The sequence below is a fragment of the Durotheca rogersii genome (genome assembly GCF_024521655.1).
Source record: "Durotheca rogersii strain YMJ 92031201 chromosome Unknown GGS23scaffold_14, whole genome shotgun sequence".
NCBI lineage: Eukaryota > Fungi > Ascomycota > Sordariomycetes > Xylariales > Xylariaceae > Durotheca > Durotheca rogersii.
This window is the reverse complement of record NW_026251245.1, coordinates 66,699-82,993: the sequence shown is the minus strand read 5'-3', so window position 1 is coordinate 82,993 and position 16,295 is coordinate 66,699. Positions and strand designations below refer to the sequence as shown.

Sequence of the window (16,295 nt, the reverse complement as noted above, 5' to 3'; positions counted from 1 at the left end):
CGCGACTCGTCTCGCCGGGTTCCAAAGTCGATGGTGACACGTTGATCTGGAAATCTGATGCGACCAGAGCAGGTGTCCGGCGCCAGTTTATCACCTACGGGCGTTTATTTTCTAAGGAGGCATCCGAGCAAGGGAGATTGAGGTGTTTCCAGCCGCCCTATCACAGACTTGCATGCGAGTGATTCCCGTCCACCCCGGTCCACCGTGAGCGATCCCATTGCATGCCGTGTAGCTCCATTCACTAACACTCCCATGCAGGGCATTTCCAAGGCATGGTCGAATGACTGTGCCATACTGCAGCGGCGCCTACTCAAAACCACCTTCCCCCCCGACCGTCCGGCCTGAGCATCTCTTTTCCCCTCGATAGCTGGCCTCTCCAACAAATTTTCCTCTCGTTTCCTTATTCCTGCCCATAGGTTATATGCGCAACGGTGCTGTCTCCGAGGCGGGCATAGAAGCATATAGTCGCAGCCTGTCTACCCACATAGACCAAGCCTTGCTTCGCCCCTCTTTCCCTTTCCTTTCTCCCCCTCTCCAAGACGCCCTACTATACAATGGCAACACAAGACGATAGACGGCGGCCCGCCGCCCTTGATTTAACGCCTTCGCGGAAGTCGTCCACCGGTTCGTCCTCTATGTCATCACTCAAGCCGCCCAGAACACCGAGATTCGCAGAAGCCACATCAGTCAATTCGCCGGTAGAGCCACGGAGTATGCCATTCGGAAGGAACGAGAGGTCACGGGTAGCCCAGGCCCAACCCGGCGACGTTGGATTTGGGTATATCGCTGGAGGATCAACAGGAGAGTCAGTCAACGTACCAATGACGCCGAAGACGCCGTTGAAGAGCGCGATGAAGATCCCGGGCACGCCTGCGAGAACTTTCGATAATCCGTTAAGCCCGACTTTCAGGGAAGAAGAGATTTTAGAGAAGCGGGAGAAGGACACCGATAAGGAGCAGGAACGAGATCTGGTAGGTACCGAGGAGGCATAGCCTGTGCAGGTCTAAGTCTGTTATTAACGCGTACCGCAGGGTCTCAAGACGAAGGTGCGGATGGCCAAGTTCGCGCTCCGAGGCGTCAGCTTCAGCTGCAGCATGATCATCCTGGCTATGCTCTCATCCTCGTTTGCCATCTTCCATGCGACTAGAGCTCTCCCAGCGCAGAATGGGTTGCCGCCGTGGGCGTCTAACACCAACGCCTGGCCGCAAATACTCGTCCTGGCCGTTTCTTGCCTCAATCTCCTCATCTGCATTCTCATCTTCATCGGGTACTGCCGTGGCGGCCACCGCCGCGCGGAGAAGGTCGGCGTCTACTATACACTGTTCGCGGTGGGCTGGTTCATCGTCTCCATCATCCTTTGGGCCGCCGCCGCCGGTGTCCTTCAGTTCACGAGGAACAACAGCGACAACAAGGACCTCTGGGGATGGGCATGCGTCCAGAACCATCGCGCCGACCTATTCTCGGAGAAAATTGACTACGCGCTGGTCTGCAGACTACAGGTTAGTGACGGTCACAACGAACAGGGTCGCTAGGAACTACAAAGCTAACACGCACCTCTCAGAACTGGGCACTGATCTGTATCATTATCGAGATCGTGGTTGACGTCATCACGATCACGCTCTATAGCGTCGTCTTCTACCGGTACTACACCAAACGACGCCTCGCGAAGTCGATGGACCTCCGAGACCGCGCCCGGTCGGACCTGTACCTGGCGCAACTGCGGTCCCAGTCGGCACCCAACACCCCCGGATTCGGTCCCAAGTCGCCGTCATTCTCGCAATACGCCATGTCGCCGCGCTTCCCGCCGTCGGCTTACAAATCGCTCTCGGACATCTCAGAAGCAGAAGTGCCCCCGTTTACGCAGGGCGCGCAAATTGCTGAGCCGCCGTCGGCCTTCGCAGCCCAGAGAGGCCCAGCGGAGAAGCCATTCAAGCTGCAAGCCCCTCCGAGCAAGGCGCCGTCTGCGACACCGAAGCTCGCCCAGAGTCCATTCAGGACGCCAACGACACCAGACGCCCCAGGTTTTGGCCCCGTAACCGGCTCCGACGCCAATGTTAACGTCAACGAGCACGGCCCCGTCGCTCCCGGTGAGATCCAGTATGCCGCAGTGCCTATTCCTGGGGCGTACGCGGACGCGGCTATAAAGAGCCCGCCAGCCGGTCAGACGAGCTTCAGCATCGGCCGGTAGGGGGAATCGAAAATATTTGCTTTTTACTGCCCGGGTTTTGGGGAGGGATTATAACATTACTTAATTTCATTTGTTCAGCTGAGCTGGAGAGAACGTGAAACGCGACAACGGGGGGAAAGGGCTCGGTTCACGACGGATGCTGGAAACAAAATTTCATCTTACCTACCTACACGAACAGCCTCCCGACAGAACCGAACCAAATTGGCCCCTGCGGAAAGTCATCCACTGACCTTATCTTTATACCTACAACCGGCGTTCTCAAGGATATATCATTGGGTGTCGGTTTTTTTTTTTTTTTCCGTGTTATTTTACTCTTACTATTGCCCTGTGACCCGCGGTCCGTTTTTGGGACGGGTCAAATGAATGAAGGATATACCTCGGAGGGGGAGGAGACGAACGAGTGGACGGGTGGACATAACGCGCGCGCGTTTGGTCTTTGATCGCCTACACAAGGCAGCTAACGGCTGGACTGGGCTAGGTAGTCGACGTTGTATAAAACTGACCTACCTGCCTACATGTATAATTCATCACGAAATCGATATTGATATTGATCGGTGTATCTTGTGCCTACAGGCCGCTTACCTCTCCTCGTTAACCAACGTGACATGGGACGCCGCCTACCGCTTCCACCGGCATATGCTCTCGTATCTTCTCCCCCTATGCTTACCTACCTCCACTCCTCGTATTCCCCCCCAACCTAGGGTTACACAAGGGGATCTGAGGTTTCGTAATCGTTTTCTTTTTAGTTGCCTTAATACCTGTGCGGTAGACAGCCCTCCCGTCGGTAAATAAGACATGCTACATACCTACCTATATAGGTATACGCGCTTAGGTACCAGGTCGTCGGGCGCAGGCGTGGCAGCGGGACTTTGGGGGGGGGGCCGAGTTTTGGCTTAGTTCCCGCCGCCTACTCTCGCCTCCCCTCGCCCTAAGACGGCTGGTTCCGAGCAGAGGAGGCGGCGGTAGCGAAGGGGGTTGCTTGTTTGAGGAAGAGGGAGAGGGAGAGGGAGAGAGGAAGGGTGGTGGGGTGGGAAGGACCCGCGCGGGCTCGTCTGCCTGCGATTACTTGCTTGCTTTACCTGCACGCCGTTGGGGGCGGCCCCGGGATCAGAGAGTCCTTTACGAGCGGGCTGCCGAACGGTGAAGGGAACGCGATCGGGGCTAGGGAGGACGAAGAAGGGTAAGGCGCGCGTTGGCCTGATTATTGTCGCCCGGATATAGAACGAGATTGGGGGGGCACAGCAGGAGGTGGTTGCATCGTCTGCTGGGTACGGGCGAGTTGGGTCGCGTTACGAAGGGCTGTGTCCGGATGTGGACGAGGGGGGGAGGGAGCGGGGGCCGTGGTTTCGGAGCTTGTCGAGGCTTGTTGGTCCTGCGTGGTCTCGGCATTCTTCGCCAGATCTCGACTGTGATGCCAACGGCATGCCTCTCACCTGGGTTGGAGGGGTGGAGAGAGAACGGGAGGGGAGAGGGAGGATGAGGCGTGGGTGTCTGCGATAGAAGGTGACTTATGACGGTGGCTTATGAACGGAGGTTTAATGTTGAAAATATAGGTACGTCGAACCACTCCGCTTCGTCACGTTGAATTCGGTTATAGCTGGCTTTACGTAGGTGTGCTTCAGGGGTTTTAACGAATGTATCGCTTTTCTTAAAATCGTCCGTACCGCTTATGAAGGTACCTATTCATATTCTATATTTACGGTCGTCACCGCCGCCACCACTACAACCACCACTACAACCACCACTATAACCACCACTACAACCACCACTACAACCACCACTACAACTACTACTCCTCTATTAAGTGAGCTACTTACCTCAAGGTCATAGCAAACCTTCGTAATAACCGACCGTCCGCGGCTCTATCCCATCTAAAAGCTCAAGGAAGAGGAGCTCTTCAAATAAGTACAATCCCTATGGCTACCCTTCTCCCAGCGACGCACGTACTGCCGGCCCAGGCGCTACCAGGTTTATATTATACTAGTCTACGATCTCGATTATGTTGGTTTCTTTCCAGGTGATCGTCCAACGGCCCGTGCCTTGGCCACATCTGATGGCGTACGGGGCCGATGAAGGTTAATGTGGACGCCATGCGGCAGACTTCCGCACCCGGCAATCGCCATGCGCCCAGCCCGGTCACCACGCAGCCCGGATTAAGATCAGCGAGCCCAGGCCGCCTTTGTGCCGGCTCTCGATCGTGCACAGGCACTCCCTGGTGGCAAGCTCCCACATCTTCCAATGGCCATCCCGCGTGGCCGATAGTATCCAGTCCGAATCAGCCGAGATGGTCACGCGGACGACAGCGTTACCCGCATCCATCGGTTTTCCGAACTTCGACCAGGTCTCGATGCTCCACACAATTATCTCCTCATCGTCACTGGCGGACGCTAGAAACTTCCCGTCAGGAGAAAAAGCGACAGTGAGGCAGTAGTCCCTTCGATGACGCAGAACTGCCACTTTCCTGTCCTCTGCCGCCCGTTGACTGTCGACCTTCCAGACTCGCACTGCGGAGTCGTCTGAAGCGGAGACGACGAGCCTCCCGTTAGGGGAGAACGCGGCGTGCTGCGCCGAATCCTGGTGGCCTTCCAAGTTGCATGTCAGCTTCCCGCTAGGCAAGTCCCACACCCGTACAGCCCAATCCTTAGAGCAGGAAGCAAAGAGACTCTCGTCTGGCGAGAGGACTATAGAGAGTTCATGTCCTCGTGGCGTAGTTCGATATCTTAATGTAGCCTTTATCCAGTGCCCCATCCCGGAGGTGAATTTCTTGTCGGCTGAACCATGGCCTCCGTTGACACTGCAAGCGTGGATTTGTCGCGGGAAAAGCTGAGATATCCAACGGTGGTAGCTTGCCTCCGGAGAGTGACTTATGGGCAACTCGTGTCGGCTGCCCAGAGCCTGACGGTACGGTTATCTGGCCCTGAGGCTATCATATCTATAGGTGTAATAATCACCAGGCTACTCACCCAGCCTCAGTACTCTTCAAGCGTATACCGGATGGCCCCAGTTTCGACCTCCCATACGCTAATGATCCTATCGTCGAACGCCAAGGCAAGCAGTCGGCTATCCAGAGAGAAGGCAAATTTCCGGATCGAGCGTCCGTAGCCTTCGAGAACTACGAAGTCACGCCTCCAATGGTCCGTAACAATGGATTACCGCTTTACCCACGTAAAGAAGTCTAACGTATATCTGTTCCTTTCACTGCATCCGCTCTGGCAAAATAATAAGTAGTTGTACATGCCCGGGGATAGACCGTCAAGATCCATTGCTCCGTATAAGCACAGCAGTCCATGTACATCGTGATGCGTATTGACGATATCAACTGGTATATTTCTTGACGTCCGACCTCCGAGCGTTAGTCCGCCTCGACCATTGACACCCTAGATTAAGCTATGGGTAGACTTACGGTCAACAACAGGTCCAACCCCTGAATCATCGCCAACGCCGTGGGAAAACGAGATATTACCACCAGGGCTCCAACCCACTCTGGTATATTTGCTCATAGCATGGTAGCCGTGGCTGAAATAATATCTGTATCTGACGAGAGGTCCTCGAGTGCCATGGCATGTTGAATCCAACCTGTCAAAGAGTTTCGAATCAACTCCGCCCCTCGCGCCTCTTGCGTCGGTGCCATACTAGGCCCTGACGTTGATGCTAGGAACTTGGATAACACCGCTAGGCTCGGGCGGGCCGTTTTTACGTGGTCAATAGAGATACTATCGGGTAGGAGCAGGGCTTCGCGAACATATTAATATATTGGCCCATGGATGAAGTACACTAACCCTTCATGGATGTCCAAGAACGTCGAGCACTCTCTTACTATTACTTCTACGTCAACCGTCGGAGGCGGCACGACTTAAACTCCCAACTCTGAAATATGAGGCGGTTGGATTGCAAATACCATGACGGAGAGAACCCGGATAAAAAAGGTATAATCACGGTGCCCCCTGATATGCTCCATCATTCCGTCGCAAAAAAGTATGGGATTGGTTAGTAGCTCCCTAATAAAGTCGATAGTATTATTAAACCACGCTTTCTCGAGGAACATGGCATGACGGACGATTTTGGTTCATAATTAGTTTCTCCGAGACTCTCTCAGCATGCAGTCTGCTACTTCCCTCCTTAGTTTCTCATCGCATCGCTTTTTCTTCGCTAGGATGGAGATCTCCCGGTCGAGATAGCTACCCATGGCTGATAATATGTCCGGGTGATTACGGTCAAGGTCGAGGCGGGAGCCGACGCTATCCCCTTGCCTCAATACTTCTCGAACGTGCGATGAATATTTTGTAGATACAACCCATTCTATACGCGGGCATAGGGCTATGGTCATTCGGATTAACCGCAGGAGGCCGTCTGCGCCTGGTCAGCCTGCATAGAGAGGAGTCTCGTCAACAGCATCGAGAACAATATATATATATATTGAGTAGACCTTCGTCAACCACCATATCCTGGCACGCCAGACATGGCTAAGAAGTTGTTCGGACAATTGAAGCGTCTTCGCTTCGTCGACGTGCGTTTTCTTTTCAGGTGGTCGATCGATGAGGGTTGCTGAACCGCAAGTTGCTAAATCAAGCTCCGGACTACCGTCGTGGCGTTTTCTATCTTCGGTACCCAGTTGTTACAGAAGAAGTATGCTAAAGCCTCTGAGACTTGGATACTATCTCCTGTTAGCGGGCAAGGTGTTGGGCGATCGCGGTCAGGACCATGGCCTCGCCCCTACTAGGGTTACCCGTAACCTATACCTAATAGCTGATGGCTATAGCTGCTTTCTGGGTCGTAGGTGAAGTCGATATACCTACTCTTTTGTAGAGGCTACCTACTGGTAGGGGGAAGCCAAGAACAGATCCCCCTGAGGTGCTAGGTCAGGGGCCGTATCTTGGAGGCGGATTGCGTCTAAATGTTCTACAAGTCTGGCCTAGGTATTCTTTAGAAACCTCGACCAGATCATGTGTGAGTAGACTTCTGTTATGTACGGAATCAGCCTTTATAAGCCCACGTTGGCAAGTTATAAATCAAGTCAAATGGGTGGCAGGTGGTCGCTACATTGGTTACACAACGATGCGCGACGACGGTCGTCTTGTCGGCAGCTGGCAGACAGCCGTCGGTGGGGTGGACGAAGGGAGGGGTGGAGCGAGGGTGGGCTGTTGCCGAAGCTCTCCTCCAAGCTTCTTCCACTTGCCACCACCAAATTCCTGCCTATCCAACGTGGCCGCCGTGGGCATTGCGAGCAGCCGGCACGGCGCATTACGAGACCTGCCTCTCAGTTCACATACAATTGTCCTCATCTACATAATTCACTCGTCTATCCTCCCGCTCGCCCATCCTTCGAGAGAAATAGCCCCGCCAACTCGCACCCCCAGCCGTCCGTAGAGGGGGACATTCCGAGTTATCTGACAGACCCCACCCCACCCCACCGCACCTTTCGGTCCTCTCTCCGAGAAAAGAACGTTCCGCCCGTCCGACATATTAGCTGGCATGTACGCCTCGCCCTCGTCCGGGACGTCTGGGCTCCGCCGGGCGGCGGCCGGCCGGAGGAGGGCGTACAGCACGCAGCCGCCGCGGGGCGCGAACAACGCCGTCAAGTTCTGGCCGTTCGTCGCCGTCATCGGCCTAGGCACCGCGAGCTACGTCCTCCTGGTCAGGGCGAAGGCCCAGAGTAGGTGGGTTTCTCTTTTTTTGATTGTTTGTTTTCTGTTTTCTTTCCCCCGCGTGCTGCTCCTCCCCCTTCTTGCCGGGCAAGATTCTCGAGGGCTGGAGACCAGCGAGGGAGAGGATATTACTTGGTATTACCGTTTTGTCGCCATGAGGGGCCATCGGATGTTGATCAGTGGTTATAGGACCATACCACCGGAGAGGAGGGTACAATGAGTAAAAGAAAGAACTTCGTAGCGGCCTATTCGGCTTGTCTGCCATCGCCCGTCGGGAGCTGAATCGACGGGGTGTGTGTTGCCTTTGTATATATGTGTGTATATTTCATCTCGGGTCACTTCCGGCACGAGCAACGATGTCTCGTCTTGGCATGCCATGTGGTGTAGTTTACGTGCCGCCTGTATAATTTGGACCTGAAACTCCGCTACTGGAACTCGCGAATACGGTAATGAGTTAATGAGGATTATTTAGGTAAACATGGGGTCACCGTTTCTCTGTAGCTCTCCTGTGTCCTGGAGCTGCGCATGCTCGAAAATAAATGCCAGGGCCCCTTCGGGGGGCTACGAGGCTCATATAATCTTTAACGTACCTAAGAGTTGCAGACTACTCGAGCTTATTCTCGTATTCTTCACTAGCTTATGCATCGAATTGCCGGCGGGCCCATGATGTGTCTTGCTCTCGGATCAGCTGCCATCGTCGACGATAGAGGCGGTCTTATTCCTCATCGCGTGGAGTTGGTTAGGAGAGGGTTAAGTTATGTAATAGATGAGTTCGGTAAGAAGGGGGGAATTCGCTAAACCGCTCTCTTTCTCGCTCGAGTTGCTCTGGGTCTTCGACGAGTGCTGCGAGTGCTGCGAGAGCTGCGTCAACCCTCAGCAGGCCGACTCCTCGGACCGTACCGGACATAGACGAGTTCTCGTCTCAAACGGAAGGTAGATGTAGAACTTGATGGGTTGAAAGGAAAACAAACAAAACGCGAGATGGTGAAAATCAGGAGTAGACACGTTCTGGCATCTTAAGAGTACCATGCGATCCTTTTTGTGATATTAGGCAACAAAACAGACTAACCCTTGCCCCAACTGCCTTTCAGCGTATGCCCAAAGCGACCGACTTTCTTTCGGCAAATGGACTCATCCGTCAAGATCTAAAACCGGCAAACATTATCTATGTGACGCATCCAGGACGGTATCATTTCCAGCTTGAAGATTTGGGCTTCTCCCATCGCGCTGATCTAGCAGTAACTTATGTTGGTAGCCCAATCTACATGGCTCCCGAGATAGTTGACGGAGGTAAGCAAACACACAAGCTTTATGTGTGGTCGCTTTTTGTCACGATGCCGTGGACGCTCGACGTGGAAGGGTACCGTGCGGCATCGGCAGCATTTAGGACCCTTGGAGTTCGGGACGCCGTTTTACTAGTAGGGCAGGCAAATAGTGCCAAGATACTGGGGGATTTTCAAATGCCCGGCGGTTTCTTCACGTTCAGTCCATGGTCCGACATTCTATCAGTAATAGCACATTCCGCAGAGACATCAGCTCGTCGGCATTCTCAAGTACGCTTCTTAGTCAAGAGAGGCTGTATCTTGACCACTCGTCCGGATTCCAAAGCCATTTCTCGAGCTCCTCTCCGTCCACATGCCTTGGTGGATCCCATCTATCGCCGTAGCATTTCATCGCCGCGCCATATGAAGGATGCTCTACCGGTCGCTCCATGAGCCGCTTGAAAGACGCGGTTACCGGATTGTCCTCACCAGAAATTAATTTGCGGGCAATGTATGCTCTCTCGGCTAAGACCTTGGCCCTGGGCTTGTCCCCGACGGTAACAGCGATCAGGAAGGCAGCAAAGTATGCCTTCGAACGTCTTATGTCTTGGGTGTCTTCCTCATCCAGCAACCTGAGAAGCTGCTGTGCTTGTCGAAATAACTCAAGGGGACGCCTATAAATCGCATCCGCGTCCATGGCGTCACAATCCTCTTGGATGGACCAGATCTGGGCTAGTCGGTCGTCACTGCGAAGGCGGGCCGGTGGTGGCAGCGAACAGAGCTTACACGTGCACGAGAAGCAGAAACCATCTCTCAAATGGCGCTGCCGCTTCGTCCGCTCCATGGAAACCCCGCTAAAATAGGAGATTGTAATCTCATCACCAGCCTCGATGTCGTTCAGCGCGTGTACAGTCAAGCAACCGAGGCTGGCGTTCCATGTGTGCTGCGCGTTTGGCTGGCACGAATGGTTCAAACGTGACGCCTGGAGAAACAAACCACCGTTGCCATATTCATCCTCAGTCAGAGGCAGCATGTTTGTTTGGACAATACCTAGGAAGGGGTTGCATTTGTGTCTGTGTACGTTCCGTAGCGAGAAAAACTCTCGCTGCTGACATCTCGAGAGGGTTTTCACCTCCCGTACTACAACTGCCTCGGCAATGCTATCCGGGACGGTCTCAGGTAACTTGAAGAGAGGAGCCTCCAGTAGTATGCGTGTGCCCTTGGGGATGTTGGAGGTCGCGATGACGCCTTGGCCTTTGCCCGAGACAGGTTTGACATCGTACAATTTGGTTTCGCTGATTCCCATTGCGAGCATCTTATCTGCTCCATCTTCGACATGCTGAAGGACATCAGAGCTCATTGCGCTATGTTTCGGCTCCTCTGGGTCCTCTGGTTCCTCTATTCGCCTCCGTGCCGCGTAAATCTCTGTCCAACTATAGCATCCATTCATGTGGATATATGGACCAAACTCGTTCATCTCATGCCAGCGATAAACCCGATCCCCCAGATATTGTCTTGCAATCTTGTAGACTGTTCTTATATGCGGCTCAGCGGTTGAGCTGCCACTAACTTTAGAGCTGAAACGTAGGAAGTTCTCACACCGGCGTGGCATGCATGGATGTTCGCCGACCAGAAATTCAATGTAGGAGGTCTTGGACTCGGTGTTCACAGATATTATGGCATTGTTGCCGTCTCCAGCATCTGAATGCGGCCTGCCGTCGTGGGGTAGACCATACGATACAAGTACATCGTGTAGGAAGCGTTCGTACAGAGCCTGGTTTGTGTGAGTACGCTCTAAGGGCGGGTAGATGTCGAAGCCACAGTTTATCCCCATTGTTGGTGATGCGTTGTCGTCTTTGAAAGTTGGAAGAGCTGTCGTCACCGTCTTTGCGAGCTGGAAGAGCTGTTGTCACGGCCGGTGACTTCGGGCTCCCATGTTTTACCCCGCACTTTGGGTAAGTCCTGTGGTAGGACAGCACACAGGTCGCTTAATGTAGGCTGTCTATAGTACTGTATGGGCTAGGTGATGCAGTATAGTATGAATGAAGCACGAGCAGGTTAAGTACCTATGAGCAAGGTAAATTCAACCATGACTGACTAAATACGATGGAGCCGTTCTTTAGGGGAGGTAGGAGAACGTCAGGTGTGTGTGGGTAGGCAAATCTCACAGAGTTCGCTTGTCTATGTATGAGTAGGTACAGCTTCAGGCTCTAAAGGGTGCTAAAGTACCTAGGTAGGTCATGGACTAGGTGACAGAAAGTAGCAACTTTTGCTGGTCTTTGGTGAGAGTGACGTGGTTCCAGGGGGGGTGGCCCGTGGTCAGGTGACATACCTACCTATGGTACAGGGCATGGGAAATGGGGAGGCGGGGCGCTGCAGGGACCACAGCCTGGCTACATGAAGCTGTCATGGTGTTTTGGGAGACCTACACTCATGCACCACACAATCTCCACGATACCTTTGACCAGCCAACGCAACTCACCCCCAGTTTCTACCCCCTCAACCACAACAACAAAAAAAAACATATCACCGGTAAGCATACCTTTCCATACCCGAAAACCATATACATGCATCGTCCGTGCTTGGCCGTCTCCTTATCACCTGCCTACTCCCTACCCGCCTAACTGTCTATTTCGCTAGGCACCTAGGGGGCCAGCGAGCAACAGGTAACCTAGCAGCCAGGACACCGCTCTTCCACCACCTAGTAGCTACCACGAGAACCTCACAGCCTGCACCCGAGAACAAGCGACACGACCTAGCTAGAGACGAACAAGGACGTAGCGCACCGCTAGAACCGGTACGCGAAAACTAAAGCAGCACACACAGAGACGAGAGAGAGAGAGAGAGAGAGAGAGAGAGCTACCTACCTACCTAGATACCACCTACCTACACACAAGCACAATGTCCACCATCGACAACCTCAAGGACCGCACGACCCCGGTCTTCTCGCCCGACGACGTCACCGTCATCTTCGTGCTCGGCGGGCCCGGCGCCGGCAAGGGCACGCAGTGCGCGCGGCTGGTGGAGCGGTACGGGTTCGCGCACCTGTCGGCGGGGGACCTGCTGCGGGCGGAGCAGGCGCGGCCGGACAGCGAGTTCGGCGGGCTGATCCGGGAGTACATCCGGGACGGGCGGATCGTGCCGATGGAGGTGACGATCGCGCTGCTGGAGGCGGCGATGCGCGAGGTGCTGGAGGCGGCGGCGGCGGCGGCGCCGCGGGGGATCTTCCTGATCGACGGCTTCCCGCGCAAGCTCGACCAGGCGCGCAAGTTCGAGGAGGCCGTCGTGCCGGCCCGCTTCGCCCTCTTCTACGACTGCCCCGAGCCCGAGCTCGAGCGCCGCCTCCTCCGCCGCGGCCAGACCTCCGGCCGCGAGGACGACAACGCCGACTCCATCCGCAAGCGCTTCCGCACCTTCGCCGACACCAGCATGCCCGTCGTCGACTACTACGCCGCCCAGGGCCGCGTCCTCCACGTGGACGCCACCGCCGCCCCCGACGCCGTCTTCGACGCCACCCGCGACGGCCTCGCCGAGCGCCTCGGCCAGGACGCCCTCGACGCCGCGCTCGCCGCCGCCGCCGCCGCCGAGGGCCGCGAGCAGGCCCGCGAGTAGGTCCGGGTGGGGAGCCCCGTGATGTTTATTAAGTATTGGGATGTGGTGGCGGACGATGGGTAGGGAGAGAGAGAGAGAGAGAGAGAGAGAGAGAGAGAGAGGAAGGAACGGCGATGGCTTGACTTGATGATGACGACAACGACCATGGGAATAGAGGAATGCGATAAGGAGAGAAGACGTGATGAGCACCTGCTGCTGCTGTAACCACCTCGCGGGCAAAATCTACGTGTGGTGTAGTTAGCTGTATAGAGCCAGCCGGCGGCCCGCCCCTTTCATTTATATTAAAGTCATAGACGGGGTTAGTAATGAGGCTCAAGACGGTGGAGAAATAAATAGATAAAGTACCATAGACGCGCACATGCATAGCGGAGAGCAGAGAGGGGGAGGCCATCGTAATCTTTTAACGCATTTATTTAGGTCGAGTCCGGCGGGGAGGAAGAAGGGGAGATCCTCGCCTACGTTTGATTGTTCGTTCGTTTCCCTTATCATCCACCCCGAGATCTTAAGAACTTTTCTGTATCCTCTATACTATATGGAGCCGCCGCCGTCGCCCTCCCCCCCCCCCCCCGCCATAGAGCGCACGCGGCCGCGGCCTCGGCGAACCGGTTCGCAAACACCGATCTACGGGATCCTCCCCGCCTACGCGTCCGCCCTTGCGACCTGTCCCGAAGCTGAAAAAAGATTTTAGACAAAAAAAAGCAGAAAAAGCTCAGGTGTGGTAGGGGGAGGCCAAGATCATTTGTGTAGGGGAGCGAGAACAACGACAGCATTAGTAACGTATTAGTTATTAGTGTCTGTCGTACCGCCTCGGGCCAAATCGCGTCGTGCAGTCGAGCTTTGGGGACCCTCATTCGCAGCAAATGAATCCCCCCCTTTCCTCCCCTTCTCTCCCCCCTCCATCTCATCCTTCCTATTTCCGGTCCCCTTCTCTTTTCGCCACGCAAAATGCCTGCCATATTACGCCGTATGGACACACCATCCCTATAATGCAGCCGATGAAGGGGAGGAGGGGGGTATACGCTAGAAGGGCGTGGAGAGGAGAGGATAAAGAGAGAGGGCTAGCGATAGATGTCGTCTAATCGTCGTCTTCGGTTCGTTCCTTGCGAGGTGCTCGGTCGTTACGATCGCCGCCGCCACCGCCGCCGCCGCCACGTCGTCCGCCACCGACACCGGAAGAAGCGTTACCGCCGCCGAGATTTGTGTTGGCGAGGCGTCGCTCGATATCCTCAGTTTCGCGCTTCTTCTGCGCCTCGGCGTTGGCCTGCTCCCGGCGAAGGTTGGCGATGACGTTGGTGAGCACCGCCTTCCAGCCGTCGATGCGGTCGTCGAGCTCGCGCCACTGCTTCTCGCCGAACACGCGGTATGTCGTCCGATGCACGAGGAAGACCTTCTTCTGCTGCGACAGCTTGCCCTCGAGGAGGCCGGCGCGGATCACGTCGATCGTCCACATCTCGACCTCCTCCACCGGGATCTGCAGCGCCTTGGCGATGCTTTCGTACGGTATCTCGCGGCTCGACGTGCTCGCGGCGAGGCTTGCGAAGGTCAACAGCCTCATCTTGCGGTACAGCTTGTCGCCATTGAGGTTCTCCTTCTCGACGAAGCCCTCATGTTCCTCTCTGAAGTCGTTGTAGTCCTCGAGGTCCTTCTCGGCGAATATCGTGAGCAACTCGGAGTAGACGGGATGTGTGTCGGAGAGAGCTTGAACGGCAGGTACGGCGAGGAGATCTTGGAAGTCGTTGTGGGTTGGGGACAGAATCGCGGCTCTAACGGCGCGGAGAGCGAGTCTCTGAGCAGCCTCGGACTTAAGTTCGTTGTCATCGAAGGTACGTAGAGCCTTGAGGACATGCTCGTATGAGGACCTGCGGCGTGACAGGATCAGCACTGGGGTTTGAGGGAAAGGACAGAGGGGAGGGTTGAAGAGGGACCCGAACTTAAGAAATTATCGCTTACTCTTCGTCACCGATCTCGCTGGCGGCCTCGGCGATTTCCTCATACAGCTTTCGCTGGTCCTCTTTATCAGTCTCCCACTCTTTGAACCAGTCCTCTAGCCGCGGTAGGTATTTTTTGAGGCTCTCGTACATGCCGTGCGCCTTGACGAACTTTAGTATGGCGTGGAACACGTTGTATCGCAATTCGTTCTCGGACGGGAGCATGTTGAAGATGGTGGTGAGGGCGTTGAGGGCGAGTCCGGCGCCGTTGACGGGGGAGGAGGTGATAGGCCTAGTGAGGTTATCGCAGACGCGGGGGAGGAGCATCTGGGCGTTGTCGGACTGCAAGACGAGATAGACGAGCAGGTTGTAGGCCGCGGTAAACTCCTTCTCCGGTACCGAGTTGAGGGCAGTGGACGCGACGATGATCTTCTTAAGAGCCTCGTCCTTCTGTTCTTTCTCGAGCAGGGGCTTGACATCGTCGCCGACGTGTAGGTAGTCGGCCATGTCCTGCGCCAACTCGGCGAAGGTGCCGTCGACAAAGACGAGCTGCTGCTGCTGTTGTATTTCCGCCATGCTGGGCGATTGAGGTGGTTGAAGACGGTCGATATTGTGCCGCAACAGTTGGTGCAAACGTTGGGTGGTGTGCTCGAGCAATTGCTGAATGGTCGGCGGCTCTGCTTCCTCGTTAGCGTCGCCGTGGTCGCCGCCGTCTGGGTTGAATGGGACGCCTCGCGCGAGACTGGGGGACGGACGTGTGGGAAAATTGCACACGACCAAAACCGTGAGGAGGGCGACGGCAATGGGTAAGGGACGTTCCCCGGGCGGATGGGGCTACTCGTCAGGGTAGGATAGGAAGAGATGGAGACCTGCCGAGTTTCGTTCTTCGGGTGAAGAGGCGCGGGGGGGGGGGAGCTGATCGTGTAATTTTTCCCTTACCTGGGTCTATTTCGTCTGGTGCCGCGCCGGAGGGGTCGCTCTGCTGCGGGGCCGTCGGATCTGCCATCTCGAACAAATTCAATGCTGCTGCAAAATGTGGGCTAGTAGCATGGGCAAGGGGGAATATCCGAAGATATTCCGACGCTCGGATTGCAGGTCGGTCCGAAGCCAGAGCAGTGCTGTGGAGGTGGACGGAAGATGGTGAAGGTGGCCCGAGCCCACAAGGTTTTTTCATTCACCCCTCTGGCGATTAGGTAATCGGGGATCCACTGGCTGAGCTTATCATACCTAGGTACTCACTGCGTGCTCACGTGACTGACCCTTGAAGAAGGGGGAAAGACACCCCAGCAGATCCTCAGCTATAGCAGACCGACCTGCTACTTTGGCTGCTGAATCAGAGGTCGGAGGCGAGCAGCCCTGAAATGGCTGCGAGCGAAGGGAGCTGCTGGTACATGCCTCTTAACAGCATTACCTATGTAGGTACCTGTAGTTCTGGCTTGACCGGGTGCCTACCTCATCATTACCTACCTGGGTAGGTCATCAAAGGCTCGGGCTTGAAATGCTACCTAAAGAGGTCGACAGAGAGGTAGGTACCTCCTTAAGTACCTAGGGATAGGTGGGCGGGAGGTAAGGCAGAGGTACCTGAGGCAAGACACCATTTGTGATGGTCCGATTGTCTCCCATTGCAGCAGGATTCAGCCCTCCCCCAACTCGAACCTCG

General features: G+C 55.3%; 5 protein-coding genes across 5 annotated transcripts; 2 read left to right on the top strand and 3 right to left on the bottom strand.

The window, feature by feature from the left end:
• Window positions 1–554: 554 nt before the first annotated feature.
• On the top strand, window positions 555–2,188 carry GGS23DRAFT_605747 (uncharacterized protein; the record flags this gene model as incomplete). Its single annotated transcript, XM_051519806.1, has 3 exons — window positions 555–971; window positions 1,032–1,499; window positions 1,562–2,188. The coding sequence occupies 3 exons, from the start codon at window positions 555–557 to the stop codon at window positions 2,186–2,188; spliced, it is 1,512 nt and encodes a 503-aa protein (XP_051370799.1).
• Window positions 2,189–3,928: 1,740 nt separating this feature from the next.
• Window positions 3,929–5,454, bottom strand: GGS23DRAFT_572617 (WD40-repeat-containing domain protein). The gene has a single exon (XM_051516636.1). It carries the CDS (start codon window positions 4,934–4,936, stop codon window positions 4,325–4,327), a length of 612 nt encoding a protein of 203 aa, XP_051370798.1. The 5' UTR covers window positions 4,937–5,454; the 3' UTR covers window positions 3,929–4,324.
• Window positions 5,455–9,085: 3,631 nt separating this feature from the next.
• On the bottom strand, window positions 9,086–11,356 carry GGS23DRAFT_104379 (uncharacterized protein). Its single transcript, XM_051510951.1, has one exon. The coding sequence runs from the start codon at window positions 10,927–10,929 to the stop codon at window positions 9,400–9,402; it is 1,530 nt and encodes a 509-aa protein (XP_051370797.1). The 5' UTR covers window positions 10,930–11,356; the 3' UTR covers window positions 9,086–9,399.
• Window positions 11,357–11,865: 509 nt separating this feature from the next.
• On the top strand, window positions 11,866–13,066 carry GGS23DRAFT_104151 (uridylate kinase). Its single transcript, XM_051510950.1, has one exon. It carries the CDS (start codon window positions 11,997–11,999, stop codon window positions 12,705–12,707), a length of 711 nt encoding a protein of 236 aa, XP_051370796.1. The 5' UTR covers window positions 11,866–11,996; the 3' UTR covers window positions 12,708–13,066.
• A 21-nt stretch (window positions 13,067–13,087) lies between these two features.
• Window positions 13,088–15,669, bottom strand: GGS23DRAFT_572605 (PCI domain-containing protein). The gene is made up of 3 exons (XM_051516635.1): window positions 15,391–15,669; window positions 14,658–15,312; window positions 13,088–14,566 (listed from the first exon to the last, which is right to left on the bottom strand). The coding sequence occupies exons 2-3, from the start codon at window positions 15,209–15,211 to the stop codon at window positions 13,783–13,785; spliced, it is 1,338 nt and encodes a 445-aa protein (XP_051370795.1). The 5' UTR covers window positions 15,212–15,312; window positions 15,391–15,669; the 3' UTR covers window positions 13,088–13,782.
• Window positions 15,670–16,295: the final 626 nt, after the last annotated feature.